We start from the raw sequence: 14,812 nt of genomic DNA on the forward strand, positions 1-14,812 counted from the left end.
ACCCAACGTTCAGTCTTACTACAGAACGCTCATATTATTAAACAGAGATTTTAAAGCCTGAGCCAGCATACAGAATACCCTCAAAGCAGAAACAGAATAAGATTGACCTGTATGACATGATTTTAACGGACCACGGCTTGCAGAAGTGCCACAGCTCCATGAGTCAAATTCATCCCTAAGGAGCTACACTAGTAATAATTTGGACCTTGTTTCCTGCAGTACACTACCTGTAAATGCTGCTGAGCATGCTTACAATACAGTTCATAGCCCGAAGTTATGCAGCAAGGTGCAGGAAAGCTGGTTTACAGTGGCATCTGCAAAGCCAAATACTGTATGTGAGCTTTTTCTGTCCTGCAACATCTTTAAGATTTCTTCTAGAAAGGAAGATGTCACTTCATCCTGTTACGTACTGGTGGGTGTGCACATCCCTCTGCTCCAGCGGTTGGCTTGAAGAGAGGCTAATGGAACTACCACTACTGCCTGCGGCTGCTAAGGAAAATCTCCTTTAGCTCAAGTAGCAGAGTCATTTCAGAGCTGAAGAAATGAGACTCCAGCTCTGACTCCCCAAGACAGCGTGTGCAAGAATTATGTAGAAATTGTATCAAATGTCTGAAATATATGAACTCTGTAATAAGGAATGTTTTATGTAGAGAAACAGAGGCAAGGGATAAGTAAGTCATTTAGGACTCCCTTGTTGGCAGAGAGCTTGAGACGGTGAAAAGAACTATATTACCCATTGCTAAAAGCAAGCAACCTTCACATGAATGGATGCTGACATCAAAAACAAAAAGCAAAGATAAATCATTGCAATCCAACATGACTCAAAAGTAACTGGACTAATACAAATCCCAGATTAGTACTGAGAAAATACTGAACGCCAGATAAAGATTAACATTAGACAAAAAAATATGAAGAGTGAAAGGAGGTGGGAAAATTATATCTTAAGACTAAATGAGTTAAGGTAATGCAGTGATTACCGGTAACAGATGTTACAGCATCCTGCTTTAAAGTAACCAGGAATTCTGGAGGAAAAAAGGGACAAAAATTCCGGAAGAGGATAATTGATTCATCCTGCAGTACCACTACAATTATTTTTGTTGCTGGGAATAAAAGTTGGATTTAAAAAAGGAGTCTGTAGACTCCTATTATGTAGCTAAATCAGAGGCTTCTATGCAACATGCTGCTTTGAAATGGCACAAGTAGTTGTAGAATTACATTATCAATGTAACTTACACTCTGTAAGGCCCAATTGTGTGAAACAAAAAGCCATTTACATAAATCTTTCACTAAATAGCAGACTCTATTACCCAAGTATTTAAAACAGAAACAGACTCAATTTCCTACACAGCAGAGTATAAGAAATGGTGTTAAGAGCCTATAAGCAGATGGAATGGTTCGGCGAGCGTAGCAGTCACAACAAAATATACTTAAAAGCCTTGGGGGAAGAATGTGGTTGGCTTAGGTTTTCTGAGGATCTTCAAGTACAACAGCAGCAGAGATCAAAAATCTCACTCTGGCTATTTCCTCAGCCCTGGAGTGACTTTGTGGGGCAACTGCCTACCCTCAAGGCATTGGTCCCCACCACTGCAGGTATGGAGGTTCCAGCCCTCCCCTTGGAGTCTCTGATTAACCAGAGAGCTCTTGCCCTTGAGCATGAGTGCAAGGGAAAGGGGAAGCTGTGCTGGAGTCAACTTTCCAGCATGCCAGCAATCAGACAGGGCCTGTGCACCTGATCACTACAACCATTTAAACAAACATTATCTCCTTGTTGCGAGCTATTGCTAAATACCATAAAATAATGGACAAGACCCAGCTTGCTCTCTCTAGTCATATTTTACTTCCAAAAACCAACCAACCAACCCACCCAACACCATTAGAAGAACATGAAGGATGCAAATTCAAAAAAAAAAAAAATCAAAGCTGCAAAGTTAAATGTTAGGAAGTGCCAGAATTAACGTTGTCAACCTTAATTCTGCCTCTTGTGCATATCCATTATGATACAGTCTTTAGTCACATTTTTCTTCCTTCCTCCCGACCCCTAGCTCCTGCCTCCTCCCTTTTCGTGCCTATGTACTTCCCACCTCCTCTATTCCAACCATCAGCTCCTCTTCTTCTCCCACTCCCCCGCCTCCAGTCCCCACTCCTCTCCTTCCCTGCCATCCTCGCATTTCTCATTCCACTGCCTGGACCCAGCAGGCAAGGCACTGAGAGCACTGCAGAGACAGATTCTTTACTTCCATTTCCCAAGCATGGTGCTCCAGTGGCCTGCAGCAGCCAACAAGAGCAATTATAGGGAAAGTCTGGCTCAATCTCTGCATCCTCCTGGATGGAGCATGCTCAGTACAGACAGAATCTTCAGGAGTGATGATCAACCAACATGGTTGGAGTTAGAAAATGTTCATGGTTATACAGGTGAGATATGTTTGCTATGGGTGATGAAAGGGAAATAGTCATTCAATTGTCCATATTCAGTGCCTGTTCTCATCTTTGACTTGACTGCTAGTGCCTTGGTTTTCTGGTGGTAGGATTACAGTGCAGCAACTTTAATTCCAAGTTAAAAAATTTGGGTTGAAATCATATGTATAAAGCATGACTGTTTTCTTTATCTCTACCCTGCTTTGAGCAGGGGGTTGGACTAGATGACCTCCTGAGGTCCCTTCCAACCCTGAGATTCTATGATCACCGTCCCTGTGAAATGATTTGATGCCATCTTGTGGTCAATTCTAGAAAGGCATTGAATCAGTCCAGTCCATAGTACTTTTATTGAGGCCAGAATGGGAGGGTGCAGAAGAGACAGAAGTGAATTTCAGGAGATAAAAAAATTGGCAGAGGCAGGATAATTTGCACATATTGCTACTTGGTTTCCTGACAAAATGAGGTGGGGAGAAATGTAATGAGACTGCTGATATCTTTCACCCCCATCCTTTAAAGTAGTTCTCAGTACTTAAAACTGAGGATTGCTAAGATTTCATTTAAACAATCATTTTAAAAGGGTAAGAGACAGCAAATGGATGCAGCACTATCAAGGGGCTGGAGCAAGGACCTAGAGAGAAGAAACCCGGGTTCTATTTCTCTCACTGGCTTTGTGCTTGGCCAATGAACTTTAGTATCTCAGTTTAGGCATAATATTTACCCATCTTTGTAAAACACTGAGATCTGAACCTGAAATACACCATAGAAACCTCAAAGTATATTTGGTGGGGAGGGGTGTTTGGGTACTGGGGGACAGTAATTAATAAATACTATTCCTGCCTGAAAAGTAAATACATGATTCGTTGTTATGGTGGCCGACTGACTTGAAGTCTAAACTCACTTTTAAAAACTGACTAAAGTAGTTTCATATTCTACAATTGCCCTAGAGTTCCTCTGTCAATTTGTATGGTTTTACAGACAGGTTTTCCTATTTTAAAACATGGTTTAGCCCTCTATTGCTGTGTGAAAGGCGCAAAGAAATAATGAGAGAAATTAACTGATTAGGTAGGAGAAACAGTGAAACTGACTTTCACAAGCTGTCAAATCCAAATGCACACTGGGGGTGGGGAGAAGACTTTAAAAAGGAAATTTTTATCTCCAATTATTCTTTAGGTGTCAGTGAGGCTCCAGGAAGATCTACGAGTCCAGTTTGTAGAACTGGAGCCACAGATATGATAGCATATAATGCTATTTATGCTGTAGTTCAAGTGTGAAAGCCAGCACAAATTCATTCACCATTTCCAATAAACAAACTGGACACAGACTCATAGGACTGGAAAGGACCTCACAGGTCATCTAGTTCAGTCCCCTGCACTCCTGGCAGGATTAAGTATTATCTAGACCATCCCTGACAGGTGTTTGGAGATTTTTAAGAGTGGGTTAGACAATGATGAGTTGTACTGGTGATTATCCTTTTTGGTTATTTATTGAAAACAATTAATTCATTTCTCGTTTTGTAGAATGCCAACAATGTATAATGATTGCATAACTCTTAACTCCTAATGTTCTGTCTTTCTGTAAATCCAGTGACTTTAACAAACAAAATCGCAAGAATTAATGTATACCCTTTTCAAATAGGACTTCCATTTAGAAACTAAAAGAAAAAACGCACACTTTGTTGTCCCTTTAAAGCCAAAGCAATTTGAAATAAATGATCCTAAATAACAAAGTAAACTGAATAAAGTGCATAAAAATAAGTTATGGAATTAAGGGGTATATTCTAACCACAATGCTACTTGCTGGGAGTTATTTGTGGGGAGAACAGACTCCTCGGAGTGTTTAGCTGCAGAGAGGAATCCATGAAGCTTACATGTAATGGTATATATAAAAATAAAAAGTATTTCAAAGCAAGAAAGAGTTGATTTTACATGCAAGATCAAATGGAGCTCAAATAAATCAAAATGGCAACATCAAAGGCTGGCAAAAATAAAAATAAATATATATTCTGACTGATTCTCCTTTGTTATCCCACAGAAATGAAACACCGACATTGCCAAATCAGCTCAACCTTTTCAGGCTTCACAAGTGTTTTTGCGAATACATTTTTATATATCATTTTTTGTAAAAGGTCTAGCAAACCCCCGGCACATCAAGTAATCTGTGATCATCAGTCACTACATAAGCCTTTTCACATATGGATATGTTTATTTTAGTCACACCATTGTCACACTTGAACTAAATGTTTGCTTTATGGGGCAGCTGCTGAGTTGGCATCTGTGCCCACTCAAGCCACCAAAGCAGTGGAAAAATTATTGTTATTAATTGTATCACCATATTCCTAAGACCTTACAATCTAAGTAGCACAGCATTTGCACTACTTTGGATAGCCACGTAGCAGAGTCCAGGCACATTACTGATGCCTTCACAGCAGCTACCCACAGAGCACCAATCAGAGAGGAATAAGCACAGTCAGTGGACTTGTACATAGTTTCAGTTCTCCACTGGAAGGAAGCAGAGAATTGTGCACGCTACCACTGCCCTACACCACAGCAGACAGCCATGCCCCTAAAGCATAAGATGGAGCTGCCATTTCGTTCCATGTGCTTCTAGGCTTTGCTCCAATTCCAAAGTTTGGACCCAGGGCTTTGAGGTGATCTTTCAGAGGTAAAATACTATGTGCCATGCTATTTCATTCACATGCAAGGACAATATGTATTAATGTCTGCAGAGGGAAAAGGTTGTCATACATTTCTCTTTGGTCACTGGATCTTAGGTTGATCATGATCCAATCCCACAAATTGAGTATGTTTTGAGAAGAAGCAGCTTGAATTTGAATTTTGCTTTTGTGACCCAGTTTTTTGGTCATGTAGAACCACTGTCTTGCATTATTGAGGTATGCAAAAATAGAGAGAAAAAACAATTTGACCTCTTGGGTAGGTTAAAGGTCATTTGTATAATCAACCCGAGATACCATATTCAAGTGCTTATACATGCACTACAGTCCATGAATGCTTAGAACACAGCAACACATGCTATGATTTTCAGAAGGGCTAACGGGAGGGAGGCTCCCTACATTCATTAAGAGGCAATGGGAGTTCAGTGCCTTAGGCATGGAAGCCCCCTTGACAAATCACAGCTGTAATAGCTTTGTAAGTAAGTAAGTTTAGTTTCATTTCCTCACCCTATGTTAAAGGCAACACAAAAACATCAAAGCAGTAAAATGTTTTATTTGCACAGTATAAAAGGGGGAGGAGGGAAAAAAAGAAAAGAGGAAAATCTACTTGAACTATGGGATTTATGAAGCTAACTATAACTCAAGTTATTTCTTTAACTGGATTAAATTCCTAATTAAAAATAAGGAATGCAGTACCACATTGTCACATTTAAAAGAGGATTATTTTAACCTTTCTGCTCTATGCCTTTGGCTGCCATAGTTAGGCTCACTCTTTACCTCCAGTGGTCTTTCCTCTGAAGTCATGTAGATGTATACTACAGAATATTATTTTGATTTGCAATGCGTCTGTGGCTCAAATCCTTAACGAGAAATAATGCTAACAATGCCTCTTTTCTGACCCTGAATTGTCATGCAACTAAAATCAACGACGGACCGCGTCCATCTTTTCTACGTTTGTGGCAGTGGTGCAAGTACGGTGGTTAGATATTTATAGCCAGTACTGTGTATTGGAAGGACACAGGAGGAGCAGAAGGTGGGGCCGCCAGGTGACCCCATGCCAGCAGCTCCTCTGTACTGCCCCCAGCCCTTCCTGTACAGCAGCCTCGCCAGAGGACAGGGTTGGGGCAGGGCTGGGGGTGGTACAGCCACACCGGATGAGCTGCCGGAGCAGGGCTGCCCAGCAGTCCCACATTCTGCTCCTTTTGCTGCTTCAGTTCCAGAGAGTCCTGCGGTTCAGAAGTCTCCAGTGCAGCAGGAGGAGGACAGAGCCTACTTTCCCCCACCCCTCAGGTAATGAATCATGGGGAGGGGAGGGGAGAGCATGGGGACCCCGGGCTGGAGCTGGGGTCATATGGGGGCGGGGGGGAGGTCACATACCCCCCCTTTAAGTCCCTCCCATGAGTGCAGCGTACCGGTAAGAAATGAGTTCACTGGTTTGTAGTGAACGTTTGTATATATTGTAGATAGTGGAGCAAATAATTAAGCAAAAATCAATCACTCAATCTGCAAACACCTAGAAGAAAATACAGTGATAAACAACAGTCAGCATGGATTTGTCAAGAATACTGTCAAACCAGTCTGATAGCTTTCTTTGACAGGGTAACAAGCCTTGTGGATTGGGGGCGGGGGGAGGGAGCGGTAGATGTGGTATATCTTGACTGTAGTAAGGCTTTTGATACTGACTCGCATGACCGCCTCATAAACAAAACTAGGGAAATGCAAACTAGATGAAGCTAGTATAAGGTGGGTGCATAACTGGTTTGAAAATTGTTCCCAGAGAGTAGTTATCAGGGGTTCACAGTCATGCTGGAAGGGCATAACAAGTGAGGTCCTGCAGGAATCAGTTCTGGGTCCGGTTCTGTTCAATATTTTCCATCAATGATTTAGATAATGGCATAGAGAGTACACTTCTGAAGTTTGCAGATGATACCAACCTGGGAGGGGTTGCAAGGGCTTTGGAGGATAGGATTAAAATTCAAAATGATCTGGACAAACTGGAGAAATGGTCTGAAGTAAATCAGATGAAATTCAATAAGGACAAATGCAAAGTACTCCACTTAGGAAGGAACAATCAATTAGTTACACACATACAAGATGGGAAATGACTGCCTAAGAAGGAGTACTGCGAAAGGGATCTGGGGGGTTATAGTGGATCACAAGCTAAATACGAGTCAACAGTGTAATGCTGTTGCAAAAAAAAGCAACCGTCATTCAGGGAATATATTAGCAGGAGTGTTGTAAGCAAGACACGAGAAGTAATTCTTCCACTCTACTCCGCACTGATTAGGCCTCAACTGGAGTATTGTGTCCAGTTCTGGGCACCACATTTCAGGAAAGATATGGACAAACTGGAGATAGTCCAGAGAAGAGCAACAAAAATGATTAAAGGTCTAGAAAACATGACTTATGAGGGAAGATTGAAAAAAATTGGGTTTGTTCAGTCTGGAGAAGAGAAGACTGAGAGGGGACATGATAACAGCTTTCAAGTACATAAAAGGAGGAGGGAGAAGAATTGTTCTTCTTAACCCCTGAGGATAGGACAAGAAGCAATGGGCTTAAATTGCAGCAAGGGCAGTTTAGGTTAGACATTAGGAAAATCTTCCTGTCAGAGTGGTTAAGCACTGGAATAAATTGCCTAGGGGGGGTTGTGGAATCTCCATCATTGGGGATTTTAAGATCAGGTTGGACAAACACCTGTCAGGGATGGTCTAGATAATACTTAGTCCTGCCTTGAATGCAGGGGACTGGACTAGATGACCTCTCGAGGTCCCTTCCATTCTAGGATTTCAAAGCACGTCCCATTCTGATTAGTTAACTGTTATGCATCATTCTAAAATGCAAAAGTTATTAAATATGTCTATTTGAGCTTGCCAGCCTTACAGATCAAGAGTACAGGAACTGGGACAATATATTATTTTTTCTAACTTTGCAGAGGGTCATGAGTGAGCACTGGGTGGTTTTTTTGTTTGTTTGTTTTTGTGTTAAGGAACAGCTGTGGAAGATTAATAGAACAGAAGAGAAAGACAGACTGCACACTGCACTTCTGTCTGCACTTGCTGTTCAACAATGTGACATGGAGGTTTTTGAGAAAGAGACTGTGGAATAATATTGAAAAGTTTAACATAACCAAAAATGGCTTGTACAGGGTTTCAGATTACAGCATGAAACCACTGCAGTGAATCCGTGCAATTTAGTATTGAGCCATAACATTTGGTCAATAAAAATACAAAACATGACCATGTTTTTTATAGGCCCTTATTCACATATACAATCAGGGATTCCCTGGTGAACTACACAGGATGAAACCCTGACCCCATTTAAGTCAATGGCCAAATTCCCATTGACTTGAATAGGGCCAGGAGATCCCCCATGAGTTTTCAAAACAAAAAGGAACCACATTATTTCTTGAAAGGAGAGCAATAACACTCACCCTAACAACCCTAAGGTTATAAGATTTTTAAAGAGGTGGCAGAACCCTTAATAAAAATAAAAAACCCAACCTAGAAGTAGACATCCTCTGTTCCTGGGGACACAGGACACCAGCAGCTTTAGAAAGGATGTCTTTATTTAATGAGTAGCGCAGCCCACTCTTGATTCAGATAGCAGAAAGCGATCTTGGTCCCTCCCTTTTCTGCAGTTGACGGTGCATGGACTGACAGTTGTGCCAGCACAGAACCCTATGAGCTCTGACAGGACTTCACAGGGCCACAGCAAGTTGCACATGGTCTGTCAATTATCAGATTGGACTTTGGAGCCATGCAGTTTGATAGTTTTCACAGCACTACCTCGATCATAGTAAGATTTTTGCTTTAAGGGCACACACGCACAGATTTCCGTTTCTCCTCAGGAATGATGTTTTTCTTGAGGACACTGCAGCTGCTCTCTTCTGATGAGTCCCAAGGGACATGCAAGTTACTGTTTCAGCCAATTCAGACCAAAATGTATGAACCCATGCCTGGCTTTCGTGAGAGTTTGCATTTTAGAAAGCAATTTGCAGAACGTCCTCCACTCTACTTCTTATCATTGTAAGATGTTCTGAAGAAACAAACAGCATTATTTGTGACTGGAGTCATGGAGATGCCCTGTGCTACACAGCTGTTTCTCTACTGTCAATGTCATGTTAATGTTTAAAGCATATGTTGCAAAAAACAAAATATTGTGGGCACTGCTCTGGATTTTCCCTTTGTTCTTATAAGAAAAGAGCCACTGTTTGAGGGCAATGAAACCAGGATCAGCATATTACACAAAGATTACAATTCAGCCCCAAAAAGTCATTTTAGTCAAAGGAAAAACAACAAGCAAAAGAAGAGTTTGGATGCACACTCAGGAACTTATCCCTAGTCTCTGTTTGCCAGAAACTGGGAATGGATTACTTGATGATTACCAATTCTGTTCATTCCCTCTAAAGCAGTGCTACTCAAAGTGGTGGTCCGCGGACTGGTGCCAGTCCGCGAGCCATCGGCTGCCAGTCTGAGCACACATTGGAAAAAAAAAATTGCTGGTCCCCCACATCAGATAGCTTGAGAAGCACTGCTCTAAAGCACCTGGCATCGGCCACTGTCAGAAGACAGGATACTGGGTTAATGGATCTTTGTTCTCACCCAGTATGGCCATTTTTAGGTGTACAAGAGTGTAACATGCAGAAGGGAAATTTACTAGGATGCAACATGGCCAAGCCCAGCTCTAACAATGAGACATCATTTACCTCCATTTGAACACCACCTTTAATTGTTTAAAATTATTTCACTTTTAGAAATCTACTTCCCATAGTAATATGTAGTTTTTGCACTACTATCATTTTGAACAACTGAGAGAGTAACCAGTTTCATATCTCTGGTGTAAAAGACTAACTGCAACACTAGGTTTATGGGTTCTCTAGGAGGATGTCTACAGCCAAAGAAAATGATTTCACTATTATTTATTCATATCATAGCATGGAAACATTTCTACTGACTTTTGTTTTTAAAGAAAATCCAAAGTCTGGGCCCACTCACTTCAATAGTGTCCCTTTAAGAACACAGATATTTAAGGGCCCAATCCTGAAAAAGCAGTCTGTCAACAGAACCCTGTGCTCACAGAGTTCCTCTGACTTCATTCTGCTCAGAGCAGTGGGATGCCCATGCGTATGCACTTGCAGGAGTGCAGACTAGGTTATAAAGTAAATGGGGTTGGTTACTACTCCACAGATGTCTACATGGAGACTTGAATCTTACACAGATGAACAGAAAAGTATGATTTAAAACACATCACAGTTTAGCATAGTTATAGCCCTGAAAGTGTTATCAGGTACTAACCCACACTGCCTAAAGCACCAGTGCAGATTAGATATGTGGGTAAGGTCGCAAGGCAACAACTGCTGAAAGTGAAAGAGAGGTAAGGCAGTGCTGGAGAGACCACTACTCCGGAAATGACAGACAAATTAGTATCACAGGTCTGCATAAAAGTATGCTTTCATCCAAGTGAGAAACATAATTATACACAGAGAGAGAAAAATACTGAGCTCACAACTAACAGTTTCTTCTGCCAATAGTTGCTCGTCACTTCCTTCCATTTACAAGGCTACACAGACCAAAAAAACCACCAGAACACTGAGTCAAAAAAGTGTAAGAGACTACCTGGCCTCAAAAGAAATAGTTGAAGGAACAATGGCAATTTACAAGTCACACATTTGTATCTATTATTAGTATTGGCAACTGTTCTCAAACTGTGGGTCGTGACCCCATTTTAATGGGGTTGCCAGGGCCCACATTAGACTTGCTAGGACCCAGGGCTGAAGCTGAAACCGGAGTTCCACCCCCACGTGGGACTCAAGCTCCCGCCTCCGCTCCTCACCATACAATAACTGTTGTCAGAATGGGGTTGCAATGCAATAAAGTTTGAGAACCGCTGGATATGGTAATAACACCTAAGAGTACTAGGACTGAAAGAGATCAGAGAACAAATATTTCTAACCCCCAAAGCGTCCTGTTTGTTTACTTTGAGCATTTGATGAATCTTTGGGTCCAGTCAATTTCATTGTGTGTTTCACACAGCAACACAGGAGAGAAAACATTTTCTATATCTTATATGTCTAAGTGCACACAACCACAATAACTGGCAGAGGAACTCCAGTTGTAGTAGTAGCTGAAATTATTTACAACTTTTTTTTTTTAAGTTAAGTACATTTAACAGTGAGTGTTGCTTTAAAAATTGCTTTTAAAAGCAGGAGAGGGAAGAGGCTTGCACTGCAAGTCTATAAAACTAACCAATATGGGGAAGACAGTGTTTTCAAGAACCAGCATGCTGTTTATTGATATGATCATAAGGGTATGCAGCACTGGCAGCTCATTTGGTTACATCATTTTTAGGATATGGCAACCGTTCTCAAAGGGTGGCTCGTGACCCCAGTTTAAAGGGTCCCATAACTGTACCCTGTAACCACTGCCTACCATTTGTTGTAAACTCGCTTTTTAAAAGAAGGACTTTGAACAGTGAAATTCAAGTCCAACATACGGACTTCTCTGTCCTCAGCTGAAGTTAAGTGATTTGCACTAGAGACCTCCAAGAAAAGGGCGAATATAAACACTGGCGCTGGAGAGGAGGCTGGGAAATAGCTCTGAGGGAGGAGGAATTTCCAAAGTAGGGGGGAAAAAAAGAGTCCGTGATACTTCGCAGCGTGAACCCTGAGTCTAACACAGCCGCGAGTAGCTCTTCGGGGGGGGGGGGGAAACCAGGATGTTTGGAGCCGAAGGCGGCAATGGCACATCACTCAGACCCGCGGTCACTTGGGGAGGTCTTGACATGAACGCCCCCCAGATCAGTGAGCGTCTCCCCAGCGAGAGTCCGGGCAGGTCCCACTTACAGCGGCCGCCGCCCTGTGCAAACACCGGGGAGGCGCCTGGCCCGCTCCACCACAGGGGCATAAATAACCGCTGACTCCGGCATCAGACCGACCGCAGGTACCCTCGCGGGCCATCCCCAGCCAGCTGGCCCCAAAATGGAGGCCGTGGGGGCGGGGGGGGGGGGGGGAATCGCCGGCACGGCAAGGAAGTCCCGGCAGCCCGCGCAGCGCAGAGCGGCCACAGTAGCCGGCCGGGGGCGCAGCCTGAGGCAGCCAAGCTGAGCCAGGCGCGCGGCGGGCTGCCGCCGGGGGAAGAGCCCGGGAGGGAGCAGCGGGCGCGCCGGGGCAGAGCCCAGGCTGAACCGCTAGGGAAGGGGCCGGGGAAGCGGGGGTTCGAGCCCCCTCCTGTTACCTTGCGGAGGTAGCTGGCCACCACCAGCTCGAAGGGGTATCTGTAAACCTGGTGCACGTCCACCGTGACCCCCATGCCCGGGGCCGGCGAGCGCAGCTGCCTCCCCTACGAACTTCCCCAACTTGCAGGCGAGGGGTGGGGCTGCAACAAGCGTGGCCCGGGCGCGGGTTTAACAGCGAGTTGGAGCACGGTATGCCTGGGCCCGGCTCCGCCCACCTGCCTTCTGACCACGCCCCTTTCCCCTAGAGCTCCCGAGGGGCGAGGGCCTGGGGACCTTCTGGGCCCGCAGCAGCCGCTGGTCCATATGCCCCAGGCAGCAGAATCATAGAATCACAGAATATCAGGGTTGGAAGGGACCTCAGGAGGTCACCTAGTCCAACCCCCTGCTCAAAGCAGGACCAATCCCCACCTAAATCATCCCACAAGTCTGCTTCACTCTAGGGAAAGGTTCCCCGGCCACTTCCCCATACCTGGAGTGGCACTAGTGGGCTGCCCTTCTGAATGTCTCACTCCTACCTTCCCCTGCCCAGCCTCGGCACTGGTAACCCCGCTCTTTCCTCCTGAGAGTGGTAACCTGGGCATTTTCAGTTCTGCTCTGCTGCCCTGCACGCTCAGGCTGTGTCCAATGTTTCTGCTTCTTCTGCCAGATTGTATCTCTGTCCTCTCCTTTCTAGCCAAACAGCCAAAGTCTTGTCCAGATCTTTATCATCTCTTTGTTATGTACTCTTCCTTTTCGGCCTCTATAACACCGACATTGCCCCATGCCCACCCCAAGGTCCGTACAGAACACAACTGCTGCGATCACCTTCCCTGGCGGTCACTATAATCACATCACTCTCTCCTTGTTTCGCTGCTTCAAGTTCAAGATTCTTTTCTTTACCTTCCAGGGCCATCATAGTTCTGCCCCTCCCTCATCTCTCATCACAAGACCCTGCCTCTTCCACTGTGCCTATGATGTCAGCCTCCTTCACCTACTTTTCAATTTATGGAAATATCTCCGCTCCTTCTTTAATGCCGCTCCTTATGCATGGAACGTGGAGGTGATCCTTAAGGTCGCTACCTTCTTTTCCTTCAAATTTCTGCTCAGGACCCACCTCTGGCACCACACTCATAAGAAATCCACAACGTAACATTGGCTAGATTGAGGACTGGGGGAGGGGGAGACAGCTGGCACTTATTGTAGCTATTCACAATAATTACACAAAGATAGTGTCAATGTAAATACATAAAGATTTTACATTTGGTTACCTCACTCGCTGACTCCACCCTCCGATAGGGCTTGTTCTCTTCATTATTATTCTCAATAATACAGTAGAGTCTACAGCTTCCAACCAAGATCAGGGCTCCATTATTATGAATCATCATTATTTTTTGCATTGCTGTGTCACCTAGGAGATGTAGTCGTGGATGAGGGTCCCACTGTGCTAGGTGCTGTACAAACAGAGAACAAATAGTCCCTGCCTGCCCCACAGAGGGGTTGGTCAGGGGACAAGGAGCAGGGAGGGGGTTGGATGGGTCGGAAATTCTGAGGGGGGCAGTCGGGGGCAGGAAGTGGGAGGGGGTGGCAGGGCCGCCTGGAGGGGGCAAGTGGAGCAATTTGCCCCAGGAGACTTTTCAGGGTCCCCCACTAGAGTTTTCGGTGGCGGGGGTCCTTCCGCTCCATGTCTTCAGTGAAGTGCCCCAAAGTCCCAGAGCGGAAGGACCCCCGCAACCGAAGACCCCAGGCCCCCTGAATCCTCTGGGCAGCTCTGGGGGGCGGATAGAGAGTGGGGGCCAGGCTGTTTGGGGAGGCACAGCCTTCCCTACCCGGTCCTCCATACAGTTTTGCAACTCCGATGTGGCCCTCAGGCCAAAAAGTTTGTTCACCCCTGGTGTAAAGAGACAAGAGAGACACAAGGAGGAAAAGGAAGTGGAAGCACAGAGAGGTGAAAAGACTCTGCTACAATCACAGAGAAATTTAGGATCAGAACCCATATCTCCCAGCAGCTAGTCCAGACAGGACAGATACTGTATATGGTGCCTAATACAATTGGACAACTATCCGGACAGGGGCTTCTGTGCCTGATGGAAATATGAATAGTAAAATAATCCCACTGTGTCCACCTGAATGTGGTGTTTTAAGAAAGAACAAACACATTGTTCAGTGTTGTTTACTCAGTAAAGTAAGAGAACATTTATTAAGTTACTCGGGGCAATATATAACCAAAATCAGCTGAATCAATTTGAAAGGTAAAAAATTATATAAACCCAAATAATTGTATAACACAGTACTTAATATTATGTGTAATTCATATACCTATCTCACAATGCACACAGATGCAGATCCTGAAATCCATAGGCTTTATTTAGGCAATGTTCCTATTGAAGTAAATAGGAAAGAATAGATCTCAGTACTAGACCCAGTTTTTCGAACAATGGAAATGCTAAACTAAGGGGTCAAGGTAAATGGGGATAGATGACAAGGAGAGGTGTGAAGACCTGATAATAGTGTTGG

At 44.1% G+C, this 14,812-nt stretch overlaps 1 protein-coding gene across 1 annotated transcript in view; it reads right to left on the reverse strand.

The window, feature by feature from the left end:
• PRELID2 (PRELI domain containing 2) overlaps positions 1-12,533 on the reverse strand; it is a 44,866-nt gene extending 32,333 nt beyond the window's left edge. The window contains exon 1 of the mRNA XM_073355721.1: positions 12,319-12,533. Within this exon, the coding sequence (XP_073211822.1) occupies positions 12,319-12,393 (75 nt within the window). The 5' untranslated portion in view covers positions 12,394-12,533. The remainder of the gene's footprint in view (positions 1-12,318) is intronic.
• Positions 12,534-14,812: the final 2,279 nt, after the last annotated feature.

Source organism: Lepidochelys kempii, chromosome 8, assembly GCF_965140265.1.
Source record: "Lepidochelys kempii isolate rLepKem1 chromosome 8, rLepKem1.hap2, whole genome shotgun sequence".
NCBI lineage: Eukaryota > Metazoa > Chordata > Testudines > Cheloniidae > Lepidochelys > Lepidochelys kempii.